The 23,642-nt window shown below is 48.1% G+C and overlaps 1 protein-coding gene across 1 annotated transcript in view; it reads right to left on the bottom strand.

Annotated features, from left to right (window-relative positions):
- Nucleotides 1–11,653: 11,653 nt before the first annotated feature.
- The window catches only part of Dusp13b (dual specificity phosphatase 13B), a 12,811-nt gene continuing 822 nt past the window's right edge, over nucleotides 11,654–23,642 (bottom strand). The window contains exons 2-6 of the mRNA XM_055606223.1: nucleotides 22,809–23,003; nucleotides 21,531–21,625; nucleotides 18,159–18,332; nucleotides 13,064–13,284; nucleotides 11,654–12,072 (exon numbers count right to left, since the gene is read on the bottom strand). Of these exons, the coding sequence (XP_055462198.1) occupies nucleotides 11,870–12,072; nucleotides 13,064–13,284; nucleotides 18,159–18,332; nucleotides 21,531–21,625; nucleotides 22,809–23,003 (888 nt within the window). The 3' untranslated portion in view covers nucleotides 11,654–11,869. The remainder of the gene's footprint in view (nucleotides 12,073–13,063; nucleotides 13,285–18,158; nucleotides 18,333–21,530; nucleotides 21,626–22,808; nucleotides 23,004–23,642) is intronic.

The following is a 23,642-nucleotide window of genomic DNA, read 5'->3' as shown; positions in this document are numbered from 1 at the left end:
GCCATCCCCTCATCAGCAGGGGAAATAATAATGGCAAGCCCTTGCTATGGGTTAAATAAGATAACACCACCAGAGCGCTTGGCTTGCGGACATGCTAGCCACTGCTATTCCTCCCTGCTCCTAATTATAGTCTAGTTAATTACCTTAACTTATTGGATAGATTAAGAAATATCTATAGAAAATTAACAGTCTAGGGGACTAGAGAGATGTGTTCAGTGGTTAAGAGCACTGTCTGTTCTTCCAGAGGTCCTGAGTTCAGTTCCCAGCAACCACGTGGTGGCTCCCAAGCATCTATAATGTGATCTGATGCCCTCTTCTGGCCTGCAGTCTATTGGGGCTGGACTCTGCTTGGGAATGCGGCTGGTTTTCCCACATGAGACCCCAGCCTGTGTCCAGTCCCTGCTTCAGACCGCAGTAAGACAGGGTGTCAGGTCTGCCTCAGATGAACTCACTGTCCAGTGGACAAATGGCCCCTCTATGAGAAAGAGTTGCCCAGAAGAGCCAGGAGACTTAAAGGAAAGTTTTTGAAAGAGGCCAACTTTGACATCAAGGGAAGACTAAGTGAAACTGTCATATAATATGCTGATTGCCCTTGAGCTCTGTGGGACAAAGCAAACACTTGTCACACAGACAGTGGTGCTATTCCAAACTGCCATGGATATTTTGATTCTGGGATAAGAATTAGCCAACCCGTAATAGCTGAGTTGTGCCCAGGACCTTGAGTCAATCCCAGTCAAATCTCAGGGGCTTTGGACTGGAGATGCAGCTTGGCAGCAGCGCCTTTGCCTAGCGTGTTGTGCGGTCAGTTGTCTGCAGCACCACATGAAAATGATAATAGGGTGTCTTGGGCTAATTTTTGGGAAGAAATGTGTATCCATACAGTAGGCAATGCAACTTGTATTGGTCAGAAACCAACAAGGAGCAGAATTCATCAAGGAAAGTTTAAATTGAACCAATAAGTGGAACACAGCAGGGTGGACAGTCTTACAGGGACAAACAGGATGCTCAAATGCCTAGAAAGAGCAACTGTGAAATGTCACATGATACAAATGAGGCTGTTGTCCCAGCAAATGAAGACTGCCTTCTCAGGGATGACAGAGCAAAGATGTGGAAGGGGCCTGGGCCCCTGCATGAGCTCAGAGAGGCTGTCTCCTCACCTGTCTGGACTGCCTGTCTGCTTCTGTTTCATGACATCAAAATAGGCAACTGCTTGGACTGTATTCTAGAGCTTCTGTGGCAGCAGCCTACACACCCTAATGTGTTCACAGGCCAACTCAGCGGACAGAGCAGAGCAAAGTAATAGCAGGTGAGGGCTGAATCCATAGGGGTTTGTAGGCTCTGAGATTTTATTCTAGGATGTTTGCATAATCTGAATTGCATTTTATATTTGTTTGTGACAAGGTCCCACTATGTAGCCTTGACTGGGACTCAATATGTCAACCAGCCTGGCCTCTTATGAGATCCACCTGCCTCACCTCATTAATATGCCACCTGGCTGATTTGCATTTCTACAAGAACAGTTTATGGGTTCAGAGTGGAATATAGCAAAATTAAAGTCAGAGCCTGGGAGAGAAAGACGTTCTTAATGTCTGGGCGAGAGACACTGGTCACCTGTGTAAGGGAGGGCAGACCCCTCTCCCAGACACCAAATTCTCAGCACAGAGGAGATTACCCAAGAGGGGCAAGCATGGTGTGTATGTTGGGGGGGGTGGGGGTAGCCTGCAGAGGCAGGCAGCAGCAGCAAGCAGGTATTTCAACTATTTTTCTTTTTTCAGGGGTGAATATTTTAAAAGATTTATTTATTTTATGTATATGCTCTATCTGCATGAACACCTGTGTGCCAGAAGAGGGCATCAGATCACATATAGATGGTTGTTAACCACCATGTGGTTGTTGGGAATTGAATTCAGGACCTTTGGAAGAGCAGACAGGACGCTTAACCACTGAGCCATCTCTCTAGCCCGCAGGAGTGAGTTTTTCGGGAGGAAAAAAAAGGGGAGTCTGTGCTAGGATGAGTTGGTAAATCCTGATTGGACATATTAGCCACATAATGAATTTTGATGTTTTGGATCTTAGTGTTTTGTCTCAGGAATGAATGAATGAGTCAGTGGTCAAATTATGGAATGGTCCTTGAAGGATAGCTTTAGGAATGTAATCTAACAATTTTTAGCAAGTGAGAGGGAAAAAGGACAAGGACAAAACCAGTCGGAGCTGTCTGCCATGCTCACTATGAAGGTCTATTAGAGCCCTTGAACCTTCGTCAAGGATGGTAGAAGCAAAGTCAGATAGGAGAAACAAGGGTCTACAGCATGGGTCAGACTCTAGACATGATTTTGACAGTAGTTTATAAGTATTGCTTGATTACTTTGACTCCAGAAATTTCTGAAATAAATGAAAAATACAAAGCATTCAACAGGCCCAAGGGCATTACTATTATGTACTAAAGGATCCCTGATTCTGATGGTGTGTCTAATCTGCCATAAAATGCCTGTGAATTGGATTAAGGAAACAGCTCACTACTCTGGTGGCTTTTAACATGTTCTCAAACTGTCCCTGAAGCTAGTCTCAGGAGGGAGGGGTCAGCAAGCCTGGCCCAGGACCTAGGGAGCCCCTCACTGCTGCTATCCAACCAGTGAGTGTGTTCTGCCTGAATCCACACAGCAGAGGATGGTGGCTGAGTGTCTCATACAAGTTACAAAGTGTAGAGATGGAGGGAGAATGACAGAAAGGTGCACTGTGGCACTGTCCACATGTTCTGCTCTTCTCTGCACCGAGATGTACAAAAAAGCTAGTCGTTGGTGTTTGTCTCTTAGCCTTTCTCCAAGGCCCTACATCACCCTGCTAGCATTGAGGACACCTAATTACTAAATGGTTCCCTGAAGTTACTTCTTGGTTAAGATTAAGCTCCCAGAGTCCCCTGCTGAGGGTAGATTGTTGGCTGTGCCTCAGTGCTAACCGCAGTGGCTAAGGTGAGGAGGAGCCTCGATGCTGTGGGCCCTTGAACCTGCATGCTGCTCACCCATGTGGGCTGCATGACTGTGCCTCCAGAAACCTACCCAGCTAAAGAAAAAAGCCCCTCCATTCCCCCAAGTCTATAGGGGGACTATAGACTCTATCTAGAATACTGCCTTAGGGAACAGTGGGCACTACCCATGAGCCTCTCTGCTGGCTGCCCTCTCCCCTATCCAGGCTTCTTCAGCCATTGACTCTTTTTGTTGTTGTTGCTGTTTGTTTGTTTTGGAGACAGGGTTTCTCTATGTAGTCCTGGCTGTCCTGGACTCACTTTGTAGACCAGGCTGGCCCGGAACTCACATGGATCTGTCTGTTTCTGCCTCCTTGACTACTGGGATCACAGATGTGTGCCATGACACCCAGCTCAACTACTGACTTTAGAGGGAAAATGTCTACCAAGGGGCCATGTGTTGAAATCTTGGTCTTCTGCCTGTGGTGCTGTTGTCAGGGACAGCCTGTGGTGCTTTTGGTGGTCACAGCATGTAGTACTGGTGGCAGGCAGTAGAAGCTTTAAGAAGGGGAGAAAGTTAGGTTATTGAGAGGTCTTTGGTGGGGGGGGGCATCCTGGTCTCTTCCTTTCTCTTCCAGGCTTCCATGAGGTGAACAGCTCTGTGCTGCCAGCAGGATGTGTTACCCTGACTTAGACTCCAAAACGACATGGCAACTGACTGTGGAAACCTGCAAATCTGTGAGCCACCATAGTCCTTTCCTCTTTTAAGGCTGATTTAGCTCAGGCACTTGTTACAGTAATGGGAACCTGAACAGCACATTTATTTTCTTTTCCTCTGTGACATGAACAGTCTCTTGCTTATCCTCTACTGAATTTCCTCCTTTCCCCTTTCCTCTGAGACCATAATGACCTAACAACTTCCAGGTGGGAATGACCACTTGATAAATACAGGGAGTTGTTGTTTGGTGAGGTCTCATGTAGTCCAAGCTGGCCTCAAACTCACATCACTGAGCCTGGCCTTGAATTCCTGCTATTCCTGTTTTTACACACAAGCGTTGAGATTACAGGCATATGCCACACCACACCTGGATGGTAAATACAGTTTTCACATAACTATGTTCCATGTGATATTTGGGGCAAATTTATGTTTTAAAATATGTTTCTGAATTTAAAAAGTAACTGAATGTCCTATATTTTACTTTTAGTAGTACCCCCCAAGAAATGTGCTTATGGTAGAAGGTAATTTAAAAAAAAACTTCTTAGTAATTTCCAAATATTGTGCTGAATACAGGGCCTGCCCATTCTTGACTGGAGAGAATCAGGGTTTGGAATAGGAGGCTGCCTACACTTGCTCCCTGCTGTGAACTGTCCCTAGGTCCTCCAAGGAGCCAGTTGTGTGTAAAGGGAGAGGGTGACAGGAAAGGGCAAAGGAACTGACTTTGGCTTCTGTCTTTCTACCCTAGTCACACCAAGTGGGTTTTCTCAGAGTGTTCGAACCTCATCTTGCCAGCAAAACAACTTACCCAGGATTTCATGTGGAATGTTTTGAGTTGTAGTTGAAAAGAAAACAACAACCAACTCTTAGACATTACAAGTTTTGCTCATAGGCCTGATTCAGGAGTGTGTGCATGTGTGTGTGTGTGTGTGTGTGTGTGTGTGTGTGTCTGTGCCTCTCTGTATGTCTCTGTGTGTGTGTCTGTATGTGAATACTCATATACTACTGGCAGAGCATACCAAAGTTAAGAAAAATGTCAGGAGGTTTTTGTAAAGGACATTAACTCTTCTCTAAATTAAAGAGCAGAATGAGGTTCAGCTGGATCTGCAGAACCTATAAAATGCTTTCCATTAAATCAAATATTCTCTAGTGTTTGGAGAACTGAGTTTGCAGAGGAGTTTGCATTTGGCTTTACAGACTCCTAATGTACTCTAATGTCAGTTTATAGCCTTACTCAAGAAAACTCTCAGAGAATACAGTCAGCTTTGTATGTAAAACTTCTTGGCAAAAGTCATACATTATATAAAAATAATTAAAAGAATATGAAAATAACCGGGGTGCTGGAGGGATGACTCAGTGGTTGAGAGCACATGTGCCTTCAGGGATGGGAGTGTTGTTCCCAGCACCCACGGCTCACAAACTCAGCTCCAGGGGATCAATGGCCCTTGGCTCTCTTTAAGCACCACAACATGTTTGTACACCAACTGACAAATATACATAATTTAAAGTAAAAATAATTGGGGCTAGAGGGCTGGCTTAGCAATTGAGAACACTGGCTGCTCTTCCAGGGAACAGGGGTTCGGTTCCCAGCAGACATACAGGCAAAACATCCATACACATAATTTTTAAAAATAAAATAAAATCTTCTTTTTAAAATTAAAAAAAACTTTTTTTTTTTTTTTTAATTTAAAAAGAGCTGGGTGGTGGTAAGGGCAGCAAGGCATGCCTTTAATCCTAGCACTCAGGTCGGGAAGCAGAGACAAGCAGATCTTGTAGTTTGAGGCCAGCCTGGCTACACAGAGAAACTCTGCTTTGAAAATATAAAGAAACAAACAAACAAACAAATTTAAAAGAAGATATCTAGGCACTGGCTTTTCAGAAACAGCCTACAATCGCTCACCCTATTATGTCCCAATGTTGTGAGAAGTGGCAGGAAAACGCTGAGTTCTGTGTAGCCAGCTCTCCCAACCCCAGAGCAGACAGACACACAGAGCTTTCTTCCATTGTTGATTCAGAGAGGGAAGAAACTCACGTTTTTTTATTCAACACATACTGTGTGTTAGACTCTGGGCTAGTTTTTTGTTTGTTTGTTTGTTTGTTTGTTTGGGGTGGTTGTTTTTGGTTTTTTAATGTTTTGTTTCTTAGACAGGGCCTCACTATGTAGCCTTGGCTGTCCTGGAACTCACAGAGATCCACCTGCCTCTGCCTCCTGATGGCTGAGACTGCGAACAGCCACCCCTGACCCTTAGACCTGTTGTTTACCGCTACCTTCCCAGCAGACCTACAGTGCAGCTAAAGATACCCAAACCCTCGGGGAGCGAGGAGTGCAGGGCTTACAGGCGCTCATGTCTGCTGGTGCCTGCAACTGGTCCGAGGAGGACGCTGGAGTAGAAACCTCAGTTCTCTGTGTGTCCAGGCTCCTGCTGTTCCGTTCAAGCCATTAGTCACTTCTCTGTTGCTGTGAATAAACACCATGACGGAGGCAACTTATTAAAAAACAAAGTTTGTTTGCACTTACTGTTCCAATCGGATGAGTCTATCATGGTGGGAGGTGTGGCAGTAAGCTGAAGGGGTGGCTAAAGGGTCAGGAAGCTAAGCTCTCACACCCTCAACTGAGAAGCAGTAAGTGAGTTAGTGGAAGGATTTTCACTTTCAAAGCCCTCCCCCAAGGGGCTTGTGTCCTCTAGCAGGCCTGTGCCACCTAAATCTCCCCGAAACAGTGCCACCTGAGGACCAAGTATTCAAATACCAGACCTTATGGGGGACGTTTCTTATTCAAACCACCATACCTCCTAAGCTCACGTAATTGACACCAACTGGACACTTGGTGTCCAGTTGGCTGTTCGGAAAGGCTTCGGAACCTTAAGCAGTGAAGCCTTCTAGAGGAAGTACATCGTTAAGGGTGGGCCTTGAGGTTTCGGGCCTGCCCCTACTCCCCGTTCTGCCTGCTTCCTGTGTGTGCATGAATGTGATTGGTCTGCTCATGCTTCCCAGGCTGACCTCACACTCCTGCTGCTGAGCCTTCCATCGTGACCATCTGGGTATGGAAGCCTTCCTTCCTTAACCTGCTTTTTCTTTTTGTCAGAGTATTTTACCACAGAATGTAAACATGACTATTACATCACCCCAGGCAGGAACTTAGCTCAGTGACAAAGCTGGACGGTCACGTGGGTGGTCAGGTATATAATAAACATCTTTGTCCAGAAACATTGGTGCTTCTCTAGAGGAATAGAACTGACCAAGAATAAGAGAGGGTTCGGGCACATACCTGCAATTAAAGCATTTGGGAGGTGGAGGCAAGAGGATCAAGAGTTCAAGGTTAGCCAGGTAGTGGCACACACCTTTGATCCCAGCACTGTGAGGCAGAGGCGGGTGGATCGATCTCTGAGTTTGAGATCAGCCAGGGCTACATAGAAAAACAAAGAAAGCAAGAGTCCTAGGTTATTTTTGGTTACATTGCAAGTCCTTCATCTATTTGAGGTGCTCTCTCAGGAAAAACCAAAACAAAAACAAAAATAGTACCAGAGAGGTGGCTCAAAAGGTGAAGGTACCACTAAGCCTCAATCTGAGTTTAAACCCTTGGAGCCCAGGAGAGAAGGCACTCTCATGTTTATCCTGTGACCTCCACGCATGCACTGTGGCACACACCTGTGCACACACAAATAACAAATATAAAAACAACACCAAAAGCATAAAAGAGGCATAGTGGTTCACGTCTGTAATTCCACCACTCAGGAGTTCTTAAGAGGCTAAGTAAAGATCTCAAGTTTAAAGGCAGCCAGGGCTACATAGCAAGATCCCAGCTCAGAAAAGGGAAGAAAGGAGGGCTTGTCTCCAGTCTGAACGTGCTGACCAACTGTCTCTCAAAGGCGCTTAATCAGTCTTGCCAGGCATTATCTGCAATCTGGCTGAAGTTTGTGACTGGATGAGGTGTATTCAGGAGACCTCAGGGATGCACTTTGAGAACCTGTTTGGGAAATCCATTACCCTCTAGTAATGGGTGATGTACCTCAGGTGATAGAGTACTTGCTTAGCATTCTGAAAGCCCTGTGCATGGTTCCCAGAACGCCTTAAACCAGGTATGGTCTTGCATGGGAGGTAGAGGCAAGAAAGCCAGAAGCCCAAGGTCATCCTAGGCTACATAAGTGAGGCCAGGGCCAGTCTGGGGTATATGAAATCCTGTTTCAAAATAAGCCAACAAAAGAAAGCCAAGACTGTTTCAGGAAATGGAACTGTCTCAGGGAAGCTTCCCTGACTTGAATGACTCTATTGCAGGAAATCCTTGGGTAGAGGCTGTGGCATCTTCCCAGGCTCTGGGACTCTGATAGTGCTGTTGTCTCCAGCTGACACTTGGTTCTCTGCTCCTGACTCCTGTGGCCTCATAGCCCCTGCTTCCCTCTTCTCTCAACATACTCCGATATGTCCTATGATCTTTGCCTCCAGCTCACTCTTGAAAAGGGAGTGTCATCAAGCTGGCATTCTCCATTCAGCAAAGAGCCCTCACCAAGGACATTTCTTGCAGAGTAACCTGGGGTTGGTTCACAGCAATCAAATGACAGCTAACAAGTCTGTAACTCCGGTTTGAGGGGATCTGATGCCTCCTTCTGGCGTTCACAGGCACTGCACACATGTATTGGCCAGACATACAGGCAAGCAAAACACACACACACACACACACACACACACACACACACACACACACACACCACAAGTTTCTTTTTCTTGTAAAGAAAATGTGGAGGCAGAGGCTGTCCAGGGCTGAAATGGAGCCCCAGAATCCTACTCACACTCCACACAGCACCAGGGAGGTGGGAACCACACGTTTGTGTGTGGTGTGCTGTGGTGTGGTGTGGTGTGGTGTGGTGTGGTGTGGTGTGTGTGTGTGTGTGTGTGTGTGTCAGTGGATGTCACAGGCTTTCCCCTCTGCGCTCCACCTCAGGGTCTCTCACTGGGCCTGGCACTCACTGTTTTAGATAGGCTGGGTGGCCAATAAGTCCTGCCTGTCTCTGGCTCAGTGATGTGGCTGCAGATGCATTTCCCCAGGCCTGGTTTTCTGTGTGTGCTGGGGATATGAACTGAAGTCCTCATGTCTTCACAGCAAGCCCTTTATCCAGTAAGCCATCTCTCCAATTGCTGGGGGTTCGTCTGATGCTTGCATTTTGATTCTGATTACTGGCTTTCAAAATGTGGTTTCTGCCCAAATACATCCATCCTTGTTTTGTAAACCTGCCTAAATCATCATACCTGATTGGTTGATTAAAGGCCTATACCTGGGCAGAGCAGAATAGGGTAGGTGTGGTTAAGGTTCCTGGGCTTTGGGGGACAGGAAGAGAAGAGGAAGGACACCACTACGATGGGTTAGCATGGAGAAGAAACCACGTGGGCTGGGAGGAAGGACTCCAAAATGGCCCATATGCAAGGGCCATACATGGAGAGGACGAGACCCCCTGCTCACATGTAGCCCATGGCAGCTCAGTCTCCATGTGGGTTTCCTAGTAAGAGGAACAGGGGCAGTCACTGGCATGAACTTGGTTGCCTGCTTTTTGAGCACCTCTCCCTATCGAGGTGGCCTTACTAGGCCACAGAGAAAGAAGATACAGACAATCCTGATGAGACCTGATAGGTTAGGGTCAGATAGAAGGAGAGGACCACCTCCCCTATCAGTGGACTAGGGGAGGATCATGGGGGGGGGGGGAGGAAGGGTAGAACCAGGAAGAGATGAGGGAGGGATACAAAGTGAATAAATTACAGCGGGATACAAAGTGAATAAATTATAAACTGTAATAAATAATAATAAAGAAAAAATTAAAAAGAGAAAAGGCCCAGATGAAGAATACAAGCAAGTGTTTACAATATTGTGAGTGGAAGCAGCCCAGCTAGGAATGAGTAAGGCAGATGGCATTGGATGGGCTGGGATTGGATGGTTGAGATTGAGGTAACATAGGTAGAAATAGCTGCCCAGCCCAAGGCAGCTGACAGGTGTCTGTGTCTTGTTACTTGTGGTGGTGGGTTAAATAATGTCACTGTGATAGTTACAGGGCTAATAGCAATAAGCATTATATGGCCAGCAGCCCTCATTTTTATTTACAACACCCCCCAACACCCATACCTTTTTTTTTTTTAACATAATCTCACCATGTGTACCTGGCTGGCCTGAAGCTCACTGTGTAGGCCAGGCTGGTCTTTAAATAATAGAGGTCTGCCTGCCTCTGCCTCCCAAGTGCTGGCATTAAAGGTCATGTCTGGCTAGCACACCATTTGTTTTGAAAGACACTTCTCAGAAAGTTCTGCGCAATAGTTCCACCTCTGTCCTACTGGCTGAGGTTATACAGATCTGACAAACTTTAGGTAGCTTCCTTTACCTTTCCCAGGCCAGCCTGTTTCCTCAGGGGCTTGGGAGACACCTGCTTCTCCTACCTTTTCCCACTGCAGCCCCAGCTTCTGAACTCCATCCACAGAGTCCCAGACTGTGACCTGCTGAAACCTGAGCTCCAGACGAGGGGAAAGCTCTGTCCTGGGCTGTAGGCACTGCAGCCCAGGTGACAGGGGCAGGCTGCCCACATGCACAGGCCAGCATGATGACTTAGAGGCCTATGGAGCACTATTTTGGGTGCTGCTGACAGCAGATGAGCAAGAAATAGCAACACTGAGTTGTCAGGAGGAGGAAAACCTCTGGGAATTGGGGTAAGTGGACTGGGCTGCTAGCTAGGACCATGTCTGGTCTGGATAGCTCCAGGCCCAGCCAACTCCAGGTTTCTGTAGAGTTGGAGCAGCCATACATGGTAGGGCCTAGATTCTGGAATAAAGCTGGGCATAGCAGCAAGGCAGGCACACAGCCTTCAGAGATGAGCCACCAAGATGTGAGAGAGCCAGCTGGCAGCACTTGTCCTAGAGCCTGAACCCACATTTCATTCTGATAATGGACTAAACCTCTGAAGCTGTAAGCCAGCCCAATTATGAGTGGTCTTGGTCATAGTGTCTCTTCACAGCAATAGACACCAAACCTAGAGCCTCATGTACACAAGGAAGCACTCTACCAACTGAGCTACATCCCTAATCTCTGACCTGGACCTTCCTATGTCATCTAGGCTGGCCTTAGAGTCACTCAGTCCTCCTGCCTTAATGCTAGGTCTAAGGCTACAGCTGCTCTGTTGTTTATGGTGCCATGGACCAATCGCGGATTAACACACATTAGGTGAAGGCTTCATCACTGCTTTAACCCCCAGCTCCGACAGTGAGGTTTTAAATTTGTGAGGCTTTTCTGTTATTATGCTTATTTGTGGGTTTTTGCAGGGATGTACATTCACATCACAGTAAGCGTATGGAGGGAGGTAAGAGGACAATTTGTGGAAGTTTTTTTTTCTATCATGTGGGTCCCAGGGATCGAACTCAGTCATCAGGTTTGGCAGCAAGTGCCTGTCCAGCTGTCTCCCTAGACCTTGATTTACTGTTTTGTTAAATAAACTTTATTACATTTATTATCACCATGTGCAGGCATGGTGTTAGTTAGGGAGTGTGTGTGTGCGCTGGTGTGAGTGTGGGGGGCAGAGAATATCTCCGTGGAGTCCTCTTTCCACGGAGGAAGATTGAACTCAGGTTTCCAGGGCTTGGGCCACAAGAACTTTTACTCAATGAGCCATCTTGCTGGCTCCCAACAGTAAGTTTAGATTTGGCCCAGAAGAGGACGTGACAGTTGGAACTTTTTTTTTTTAACAGACAACCTCAGCCTTGGTTTGGAAGGAGCAAGATGAGGAATTAGCCGCCTGTCCGTAGCAGTACACCAAATCTTCTCTTGAACCCAGACATTATCCCTAACTGATCGCCACCTGCTCTCCTCTCTAGGTCTTGCTATGTCCTCAGGCTCCTTCCTCTTCTAGGCTACTGAGTCAGAGCTGGCAAGCCATCTGAAAGCTTGTGCCCTTCCTGAGAATAAAGTCATTGTCTTACAAACCATCTTTATTATGATGAACCTTTTATTATAGAGACAGATTGAATTTTCTTCTGCATAAAGAATTTCTGTACTGGGTCAGGGGACTCCGCCTGCAGAAGGGCACCCCCCAGCCCACCCTGCCTCTGCACCCTGACTTGCTGGTGCCATCTCAGGGTCTCTGGAAATGGTAGAGGCTGCCATCCCCAGGGCCAGGTAGGTCAGGCTGGGCCACGGTGGACAGAGGCTTCAGGTGCTCCCTCATTCAGATTCTCCCTGATTCCCGCCTCAGCCTGTTGTCCAGAACCTGGAGCTGCCGGAGAAAGCCTGAGTTGGGGCAGATATCTCGGTGGGCCTGCACCGTCTGGATGGCATCTACCAGGGTCATGTTCTCGCAGATCATGAGGAAGGCCAGGACAATTGTAGCAGAGCGGCTTACCCCCATGGCGCAGTGGACCAGCACGCGGCCTGTAGGAAGACCCAACCTAGCATTGGCCACCCACCTCACCTTGGGAAGAAGGGAACTCCCTGGCCATCCCTTCCATCCACCTATCTCAACACCCAGGAAGAATGGAAGCTCAAGGTCATTCGGAAATTTAGTGGAGGGCTATGGTGAGAATGGGTCACCCTCCTGGTCCAGAGGCCCTTCCTCTGGACCATTGCAACTCTAGATGAGGGTCACCAAACTTCTGGAGTCCCTTGGATTTACATCACAGTGAATAACTTCTTTCTTTCCCCTTGGTCCTGCTCTCTCTCCTGCCCATGAAGCCTTGCACCTATGTCTCCTCTCTGGAGACACAGACTTTCCCAAGAGTCTTGTGATTTCTGCCTAGTGCTTGGCTTCTTTCTAAAGGGTCTGGTAATCCTGGTGACCACAGTGGATAGTGTGTGTGTGTGTGTGTGTGTGTGTCTGTGTGTGTGTCTGTGTGTGCACGTGTGTTTGTGTGTGTGTTGATGTGGTGGTATACATGAATGTATAGCTATGCCTGTATGTGTGTACATACACACATAAAGGCCAGAAGTCAAATCTGGATGTTGCCCCTCAGGCATTGTCTACCTTCATTTTTGAGACAGGGTCTCTCGCTGGCCTGGACTCACTGTGTAGGCTGCCCTGCTGGTGAGCCTCAGGCTATTTTCATCTACCTAATGCTGGGATTACAAGCACACATTATGATGCCTGCCTTTTTCATGTGGGTTCCAGGGATTGGATACAGATCCTAATGGTTGCAGAGCAAGGACTTTACCCCCTAAGCCGTCTCCCCAGCCTCCATGCTGAATCTTAGTTATACCTGAAATTGTTGGTTTACACTCTAAGTGGCAATAACCCCTTGCACCTTTGACTGGGAGGGTCCCTGATGGGGTTGGTGCTGTAGCTTCCCTACCCATCTGTGCTACTGGAGAAATAGATGGCTCCTCATCCCACCCTGGCCCCAACCCACACCCTCCCCCAGTAGCTCACTTTGGGGAATATTGAGAGCTTCTTTGATGTAGCGAGCAACAGGCAGAAAGTAGACACTGAGGTCAAAGAAGGGGTTATCATCAGCTTCAATGCCGTAGTACTCCAGAGGTGTTCCACGGTAAAACTTGGCGCCTGTGTCCACTTGAAACTTGCCTGCTGCGACATTCACAACGTGGGTGATGCCCAGCTGGATTAGACGACTCTTGTCTCGGGCAGCATACCTGTGGGAAGGGAGGCACATGGGCAGTTAGGAGGTGGAGGTGGAGCTCACTGCAGTGGGACTCAGCCCTCACCCTCTGTTCTCCTTTGGGCCAGCGGTTCTCAACCTTCCTAATGCTGCGGCCCTTTAATACATGCTGTGGTGATCCCCAACCATAAAATTATTTTTGTTGCTACTTCATAACTGTAATTTTGCTACTATGATGAAGTACAGTGTAAATATTTTTGGCAACCGACCCACCGGTTGAGAACCAGTGCTCTAGCTGTTTCATCCAGAGGAACTTCTTGAGAGGAAGTTAGCTACATGCATGAAAAGCCTCAGAAACGCGTGTCCTCTTCGTATAAACACTTTCTTCTAGCAACAGGTTAAAAGGAAGAATTCAAAATGTGCCAACCAGACATTATATAAGCTGAATTTAATAACATTTAAAACTGACATATTAGGGAAGAAAGCATTCTTGACAGAAAAAAGAACTTAATTGTCCTGTAATAAGTTATTAAGTATGGTACAGTAATCCTTTTTTATCTGTGGTTTTATCTGAGCTTTTTATGGTTTCATTTACCCATAGTCAATTATGGCTTTAAAATATTTAAAAAAATTTTATCAGTAAAATCTAATAGATTTTAAACTGTGTACTGTCCTGCTGTGTTGTGCCTAAGATTGTCATAGCTAGCAGTGCTTGTCAACATTACAGCTCTCTGTCGAGGAAACCTTAACTGAGGAATGGGTGTCATTAAACTGGCCTGCGGACATGTTTCTGGAGCATTTTTTAGTTGCTAACTGATATGGGAGGATGCGGCCCACTGTGGGTGGTTCTGGCCCTAGCAGGTGGGCCTGGGCTGTGAGAGAAAGGTAAACAAGCCAGAGAAAGAAGGCAGTAGGCAGTGTTCCTTCATGATTTCCGCTTCAAGCTCCTGCCTTGCTTTCTCTCGATGATCAACAGTAACTGTAATCCCAACAAACTAAACTCCCCTAGTTGGTGTTGATCAATGTCTCATCATAGCAACAGAAAGGAAGCTAGAACAAGGACAAGCGTTTCCCCTTGGCCAGTGTTTGCACCCTGCATCGGAGGCTTTCACCATTAATGGTTCAGGAACTATCTGTCATGAGACTGACTATCACGATATCACAGGCCCTATGTAATATAGTAATTACTGTTTTGTTAGTGTTATTTAGTCTAATTTACAAATTAAACTTTTCAAAAGTATGCATTGGTAGGAAAATCTCAGCAATATTATGAGCAGTATGCACTGTTTTCAGTTTTCGATGGTCACTGGGGAACAAGCCCTCAGGTAACAGGTTCCTGTGTGAATAGATGATGAAATATCATCAATCACTGAAATGTGCTGAATGCAGGTAAACAGGGTAGGTTGTTCGTCTTATCAAGAACCTGTGAAAATACAGGATATAAAATAGGATGTTCCTGGAGTTTTAAAATATGTAGTGTGATTCATTTAAAAAGTGGCCTATGTAAAGCATATCTCAAAAGAGTATTACAAAGTGATAGCATTTTTACCAAAACAGCGGTGTAAAAAGCACAGATGCCTTTGTCTACAAGGATTTTTATCTCTGTGGAGAGAGGAATATCATTAGCTAGATATTAATCTATGCTGTAATTAATTCTAAAGTTTATTTATGTATGTAGATGGGTGTTTTGTCTGCATGTACATCTGCATAACAAAAGATGGCTTTGGATCCCAAGGGACTACAGTGCTAGATACTTGTGAGCAGCCATGTGGGTGCTGGGAATTGAACTCAGGATCTCTATAAGAACACTGAGTGCTACCAACTGCTGAGCCATCTCTCTGGCCCAATGACTTCTAAATACAAAGGAAATTCTTTTTTAATATATTTAGTTTACGTTTTCTAAAGGTTTTTATGATTTGTTTTATGTGCACTGGTGTTTTGAGTGCATGCCTGTCTGTGTGAGGGTGTTGGATCCTCTGGAGCTGGAGTACAGTTGTGAGCCACCATGTGGGTACAGAGAATTGAATCCAAGTTCCCTGGAAGAGCAGCCAGTGCTCTAAACCTCTGAGCCATCTCTCCAGCCCCCTATATTTTCAAAAATTTAAGAAAACCCTTAGGGAAAAATAATAGTTGTATCATATTCTTCTCCTTTTCTCTTTCCCTCCCTCCCTCTCTCTCTCTCTCTCTCCTCTCTCTCTCTGTCATAGAAACCTTGGGAAACTCATATGGTTCCCAGGATACCTGTACTAAATACTCCTAAAATGACTCTTTCTGAGAGTTAAAAATGGGATCAGGAGCTGAGCAGTGATGGCGCACGCCTGTAATCCCAGCACTCAGGAGGCAGAGGCAGGCAGATCTCTGTGAGTTCAGGCCATCCTGGTCGACAAAGTGAGTCCAGGACAGCCAAGGCTACACAGAGAAAGCCTGTCTCAGAAAGAAGAAAGAAAGAAAAAAAGAAAGAAAGAAAGAAAAAAAGAAAGAAAGAAAGAAAGAAAGAGAAAAAGAAAGAAAGGAAAAAGAAAAGAGAAAGAAAAAGGAAAGAAAAATCGGGATCAGTACAAATGGAGAATTTGTGATATAGTCACACAGTATATTATATAATAATAAAATTGAGCTGAGCATGGTGGCACACACCTGTAGTCCCAGCACTTAAGGAGGCAGAAGCAGGTGGATCTCTGTGAGTTTGAGGCCGGCCTGGTCTACAAAGCGAGTCCAGAACAGACACGGCTACACAGAGAAATTCTGTCTCACAATTTTGAGCAAAGGATGCTCCCCATGAAGTACACACAAGATGGGCTGTTTGCCACTCAAGTTTGAGGGCCTCAGCTCAGATTCCTAGCATCCACGTAAAAGCCAGATGCAGTACTGAGTGTCATAATAGATCATTGTTCCTATGATGGGTGATAGAGACAGAAAAATTCCCAGAAGGTCCTGGGCCAGCTAGTCTGGCATGTGCAGCAATGGACAGTAAGGCAGCAAATGTGTTCTCTGACCTCCACCTATGTACTGTAGCATGTATGCAGCTGTGTCCACACACACACAAGTCATACACACACAGCAAAGTTTTGTTTCTTTGTTTTGTTTTTGAGACAGGATATCATGAAGCCCAGGCTGGCCGAGAACTTCCTGTGTAGCTGAGGAGAGCCATGCACGGATAGTCCTGCCTCTGCTTCTCCAGTGCTGAGATTATCAGTGTGTACTATCACTCTCGGTTTTTGTGCTAGGCTGGGAATTAAACCCGTGGCTTTGTGCATGGTAGACAAACACTTCACAAACTGAGCCACATCCCCGACACCACACGTTTTATTTTAGTTTTTAATTTAGGTGTGTGTCCCTGTGTAAATTTATCTGCACCATGTGCATGCCTGTAGAAACCAGAAGGGGGCCGTGGGGGCCCCTGGAACTGGAGTTGTGAGGCAGTTATGAGCTGCCACATTAAGTTCTGGGACCCAAACCCAGATCCTTTGCAAGAACAGTAAGTGCTCTTACCTCCTGAGCCACTTCTTTAGCCACATAAGATAAAAAAACAAAAACAAAAACAAAAACAAAACAAAAAAAAAAAACAATTTAATATTATTTCACTCTAACTTTAGAAGCCAGGCAAAAGGCTTATCTGTGATGTTTAGGCGGTAAAACTTGAAAAAAAAAAAAGGCTGCTTTTGCAGTAGGAGCAAATGGAGGTTATAGTGAATGAAATAACACAGACCTAGAGAACATTGTGTGTATTCGCTCATCTGTGGCTCCCAGGTTTTATATAGCTACGTAAAATCATGTATATATAATATATATATATATATAGCACTAAAACAGAAGCAAGATTTTCTGGTGGGAGGGACCAAACTAGTGGGCAGGAGAGAAAAGGGAGGGCACAGGGGGCACAGTGGCACATCCCTTGAAGCTCCTTTGGAGGCAAAGGCAGGTGGACCTCTATAAGTCCAAGGCTAGCCTAGTCTACCTAGACAACTCCAAGTTAGCCAAGGCTATAATAGACCCTGCCTCACAAAAATGAGGGTGGGGATAGAAAAATCCGCCAAACCCATCCCTATGTACAGTGAATACACAGCAGTTAAGAATGAGACAGGTGTGGTAGCACATGTCTTCAATCCCAGAACTTAAAATGGAGAAGCAGGGGGCCGGGGAGGTAGCTCAGTGGTTAAAAACACTGACCGCTCTTCCAGAGGACATGAGTTTAATTCCCAGCAACCACATGGCAGCTCGCAACTGTCTGTGACTCCAGTTCCAGAGGATTTGACACCTTCACACAGACCCATGCAAGTAAGACACCAATGGATACAAAATAAAAATCAAAAAAATAAAAATAAATAAAAGGCGGAAGCAGGAGCATCTTTATGAGATTGAGGCCAGCCCTTTCTCCCTAGTAAATTTCAGGACAGCTCGGCCTGCTGTGAGACTCTGTCAATAACCACGATGATGATGGTGGCTTGAGGTAAGCTGGGCACATAGCTCAATCTGTAGTGTGCCCGCCTAGCACACACAAAGTCCCGGGCCCGATTATCAGCATAAAACGGGCATCAAGATGTATACCTGTAAACCCAGCACTTTGGAGGTAGAGGCTGAAGGATGGGAAACTAAGGTGTCCTCAGCCACAGAAGGAGCTAAGCCAACCTGGGGTACTTGCCACCTTCTCTCAAACAAGCAAAAAGTCACTTAAAATGTGGTTATCCACCAAAAACTGCAACTTCTAGGGCACAAATAATTCCCTATTTCATGGCCTAAAAGATGAAACTGTGTGTGTGTTGTGTATTTTTCTTACCTGTGTTCTGTTTCCATAATTAAACATAAGAAAAAAGACAAATATAGGCAATGATGAGATGCCACCTGGAGGAGGCTCTTCCTGCCACTCATGCTCTTCCTGCCATCCCCAGCCCCTACAAGGGTCTTACTTACGCATCTCCCAGGAAGAGGTTGGGCCAGACCTCATTGATGTGGGTCAGTGTGGCGGTCCGATGGACCCACAGCAGGCGCTGCAGGGAGGCCAGCGTGGGTGGCTGGTAGGGGGACATCTGGACCGCCTCATGAATCTTCGGCCTCCGAAGGTCCTGCTTCTGCAGTGAGTCCATCCTGGAACAGAGTGGACACGATAGCAGCTATAGCAGGCTCCTCAAGGACAGTCCAGTGGACAGGGAGGCCAGCGTTGCAGTACCAGGAGCCGCTGGGACGCCGTGGGGCTGGCCTCGGCTATGCTGAATGGGGCTATTAACCTCTCAGTTGGGATGGAATCTAGAACCTTTTCCCTAGGAACAAGGAGAACTAGAACGCCCTTGCCATGGCACTAGACACACCTTTTCTGAGGCGGCCTGGATGGTAGAAACATTGGCCTTGGAGACCTTCAGGAGCTCTGTAGATCCTACTCTTTTAGTCCCTGGAACCCCGGTTGGCTGACACTCTTGGAGAACACCCAGGATGTTTCTCCAAATCCAGGCAGTTCATCTCCAAACTGCCCCACCCCCTGTTTCTAGGGCTGGTACTTGAGGTCAGAGCACTGTGCAGGGTCAGAGCCCAGTTACATGCTGGCCTTGGTCAACTTTTGTGTACCAAGTGAGCTGAGCTGGTGCCTCATAGGCAGAACATGTCCCGTTTCACACGGCAGGGCACTGATGCTCAGGAACACCCAAAGACTGATGCCCGTCCTGGGGGTTGATACCCGGCGAGTGACTTCAGTTCCTTCCCTGAGCCTTCCAGTCGCCGAGGGGTGGTTACCAACTCAGGAGTCTGCTCCAGGGAGCTGTTCGGGCTGAGCTACATGGCTGCTCCCAGGCCCCAGGCTTTTCCTCCTTACCACTGTGGCTCAGGCCAGTGCATCTGCGCAGGCCTCACCCGGATGGGGTGGGGTATGTCTGGAGTCAGCTGGCTCGGGCCATCCGGGACCCTGCAGAGCTGGGATGTCAGAGGCACCAGAACCTGGGTCTGGTGCCGTAGTGGGAAGGGAGACCTATCTTGGCCAACTGCCCTTGGTTCCCTCAAGGAGTAGCTAGAGAAGGTGCATAGTGGGTAGAGTGTCTTTTCCCTCTGGTAGGCACTGCCAAGACCAGAAAAAGAGACGGGCACCCACGAGGCCACTGGCTTGGCTAAGCTCACCCAGCGAGTAAATGGTGAGGGTGGAATGAAGGACCGGGCTCTCTCCCTCATCCCTCTCAGTGACTTCTCAGGGCAGGCTGAGTGGCCTGCCACCTACCTAGGGCATGGTCTGGGGCCAGAATGGGGAACTGGTGAAGGGGCAGGACTCTGCACGTGACTGGAACAATTCTTAGGCAGGTTCCATCCAGAACACAAATGCTGTGAAGCGCCTAGAATTCCAGGTCCACAAATTTGAGCCAATGGGTGGTGAGGGGATGAGGACAGCTCTAGGCTGCTTAGACTGAAGCCGTGCCCTGTCATCTCCCCCTAGTGTCTCTGGTATCAAAAACCATCCTGAAGATTTGGGCGGGGGGGGGGCTGGGGAGGCACCCGATGAGGTGCCTAGAGAGAAGACTCCCCTTAAAAGTTGGCAAGGATATACTCTGTGGCCTAAGCAAGTTTTCATTCCTGCCTGGGCCTTAGTTCCTCATGTAAGACTTCTGACTTTTCTATACTCTGCTGGCCTCAAGAGAAAGAAATGACTATGTAAAGTAATGCCAGGGCAAGGGACATTGTGGTGGAAGGGACCTCTGAATCCAGGGGAATCCAAATGCCACTGTGGTCTGAAGCAGATACACTGCTCCAGCTCTGAGTGGAACTAGACAGGGGTTGGGGAAAACCACAGGCCCACTCACAGGCCTGCTAAATTTGGTATGGGGTAAGTCTGCCCTCTAGTGGCCAGTAGCTGCCAGGCAGCACAACTGTGCCCCAGTCGCTGGGTGGGAGCTTTAGGGGCTGTTTTTAGCCCTCCTGGTCTAACTTAGATTTGTAGGAAAGGTTTTTTGCTTGGACTTAGGGCAACCTGGTCAGGTCCTACTTAGGGCCTTGCTCTTGGTGCTCAGGATATACGTAGCCGAGCTATTGCCCAGCGAGGGCTCCTCCCACCTCTCAGTCAGAGCCAGGCCCAGCAGTTCACTCAGTAACCCATTCTTTAAGCTTTAGGCACCCCCCCCCCAAAAAAAAGGCAGCCTGGGGACTCAGTTCTCTTGATTCCTGCTGCCCCCCTCGGGGGCAGCTGCTTGCCACTGGCCTGAACATCTCAGCCCTGTTGGAATGAGACATGGCTGAATGTCCTGTAGGAACAGGCCACTGTTCACACTCATGCCCTGCATCGCACCCTGGTGCCACCTGGCCTCTACTTCTCTGTGGCTTCAGCCCAGCAGCCGCTCTGTGGGCAGTGGCTTTCCCGCCCATGCTGCCACTGTTTACAGGCACCTGCTTTCTGTTGCTGTGGGTATGCCTTGTCTCTAGCTTGCCCCCTTACCCCCTCTTGCCCGTCTTCTGCTTTCTCCCAGGAACCGCAGCCTTCTAGAATACCAGCCTGCACACCCTCAGCCTCAGGCCTTGCCTAGCCACCGAGGACAGGGCAGCTGTTTGCTGCCTACCTCATTACCTGTGAGCCCACAATGTGTTCCTTCTGGCCTCCCCTGCTGTCTGTCTCTGCCTCCCTTCTTTGCCAGAGCAGCATAGGCCAGATGGGGCTGCAGTTTTCACAGCAGAACCTTGAGGAGTCTGGGGAAGGGGCTTTGGGGACTATGGCAGGCAAATGCCAAGGGAGGGCTGCAGTGGCCTCTGCCCAGTGTGCAGCCCTGCGCCCTGGAGGCAGTCTGTGAGCCTGACTCTTCACTAGGGGCCTGCTGGGCGACATCACAAATGCTGTGAGCCTCCTAGGGCCTTGCATCATGAGAGATGCCATCTAAATGAGGCATCATGTTATTTATATTGCTCCAATCCCTTCCAGCCTTCCCAGACTCAGTAGTGCCCTATGGAGGGTGGCTCCCTACAGTCTGTGGAGGTTTCACTTGGATCTCCATGTTTCTTGATTATATTCACAGCTTAAGGAAGCACATTACAGACCAGACAGAGCCCAGAACTCACACCTTCACCCTGAGTCCACACAGGGCTCTCACGAAGCAGCCACTATCGACAGCCCCGTTTCTCAGAGGAGAAAACCAAGGCTCAGAGGGATAAAGCACTATGCCCAAGGTCACACAGTAGTGGGAGGCAAAGTTTTGTGCTTCTAGCTCTGACCCATCTGAACTCCCCCAGCCCAAGCCTTACAGTTGCCCAACCCACATAGGCACCTGGGCAGCACTCCCCAGCCTTCTCAGAGGCGCCTGAGAATCAGGACCGTTCACTCACCTGCAGGAAGATCCTGCCCAGGCTCTGGTCTTCTCCAACAGGCGGTCTGTGCCGCCGGCTTCCTGCCGCCTGTCTGTGCACACTTGATGCTGTTTCTATTTTTTGATTTGAGTTTAATTATAAAGCATGTCATCCTCTCCCTTCTGCCTCCCCTTGCCACTCCCAACTTGCCCATTGGTCCCATGGCATGGTCAGCACCAGGCTCAGCCAGGTACTTTCAGGCTTCCATCTTAACGTCAGGCATACAAGGAAGCTCGGGGGTAGAGGGTGGGGTGGTTATCTGTGCTGTGTGGCATAAGTATTTAAGTAGCTGGGCAGGGTGAAGGAAATCAAGAAAACTGTTTTAAAAATTCCCTTTGGAGCCAAGAGTGGTAGTGCACACCTTTAATCCCAGCACTCAGGAGGCAGAGGCAGGACTCTGTGAGTTCAAGGACAGCTCGGTCTACATAGTGAGTTCTAGGCCAGCCAGGTCTACATAGTGAGACCCTGTCTAAAACACAAAACAACATACACATAAAACAAAACAGAAGGGGCTGAAGAAACGGCTCAGCCGTTAAGAGCATTGGCCGCTCCTCCAGAGGACCCAGGTTTAAATCCCAGCACCACACGGCAGCTCACAACTGCAACACTGCAGCAACCGCCTCAAACAACTCCCTACCCCAGCTCCCTTGGCTTTCAAAGGTTACCCGGAACAGGGGCAGAAGGAAAGAGCTGAAAGGGTCTCTGCTGGAGGCATAGACCAGTCTACCTCAAAGCACACACACACTAGCCTAGGAACCTCTATTTGGGGGTGACTAAGATCGGGCAGATTCAGACGAGGTAGCGCTGGCAGACAAAGGTGAAGAGTCATGGAGCGGGTTCGCGCAGTCGGCAGCTTTATCCAGGGGTAGCTCCCCCCCTCCACTGCCCTTTTCCCCAAAGACAGGGACACCCCCGGGGGTGTGCGGAGTGAGGGCCCACTGGATTAGAGATTAAAAAACTCTCCTTTTAATCCAGATGCTCTAAGCATATACCCGTACCATAATACTCTCCAGCCCTACCAGATAAACCACACACACACACACACACACACACACACACACACACACACACACTCACACACTCTCCCTCTTTTGTCTGCTGAACTCTCAGGAGCTAAGACTCAACCACTGCTGAGGTTCTTGAGCCTAAAGAAGAGCTGGGGAGAACACAGAGGATAATTCTCCCTGGCCCTGTCAGGGAACTTAGGGGCCTGTCATAAGAACCTCGAAGACTGGCTGACAGACAGCCTACCCCCACCTGTGGAGACTGAAGACAGTGGCTGAGAACGCCTGTGGAACGCTGGAGGAAGCTGATGGAGCAGCGGGTTCGACGGTGAGCTCCACACTGGGCCCTTTCCATCTTCTGGGCATCCACCCGAGCGAAGGCTGACATCAAGGCCACGGCGAGAGTAGCAAACTGGCAGAGACTTGTGGCAGAGAGTATGAACTGTCTCTGGAGAAGAGAAAACCTTCAAGTTATAGGCAGGGAGCTGTGGTGTTAGCACAGGAGCAAAGGTGTCACCTAAACATGCTTCACCTCCGAGTTCTGTGTGCAAGATTAAATGGCACAAGGAGAAAGGATCAGGTGTGATATCCACATCTTACGGAGAGAAGCCCCCCCTCGCCTACTTCGGGGCCTCCGTCCTGGGGTTGCTGTACCGCACGCTCTGAGAGCTCTCACAACATCACTCTGTGAATGTCGTCTCCGCAAACCGCGCAGTGCTGCAGCCTGCCCAAACAACTGCCCCCAAAGCAGCCGTCTGATGGGTAAGATACTGAGGCCAGAGATCAGGGTGTCTGAGACCCCAGGCAAAGGGAGTGGAGTGACGGGGCAGGATGCGAAATCTGCTGCTCTGCCACGGGTCTCATTCCTGCCTGGAGGGGAAAGAGCAGGCTGTGAAATTGCCCTCTACATGGGGAACACATCCTTGGCCACTAACCTAGCACATTTCATAGCAAGTGTGAGACAGCCCAGCCTGGCTCTGCTCTGTCCTACAGGCTCTCAGGAGAGGCTGGGCAGCACCCAAGAGCTATATCTATATCTATATCTGTATCTGTATCTGTATCTGTATCTGTATCTGTATCTGTATCT

Source organism: Psammomys obesus, unplaced genomic scaffold (assembly GCF_907164565.1).
Source record: "Psammomys obesus unplaced genomic scaffold, mPsaObe1.curated_primary_1811, whole genome shotgun sequence".
Classification (NCBI taxonomy): domain Eukaryota; kingdom Metazoa; phylum Chordata; class Mammalia; order Rodentia; family Muridae; genus Psammomys; species Psammomys obesus.
Note: the sequence above shows the minus strand (reverse complement) of the source record. Positions and strands in the feature narration are given on the sequence as shown.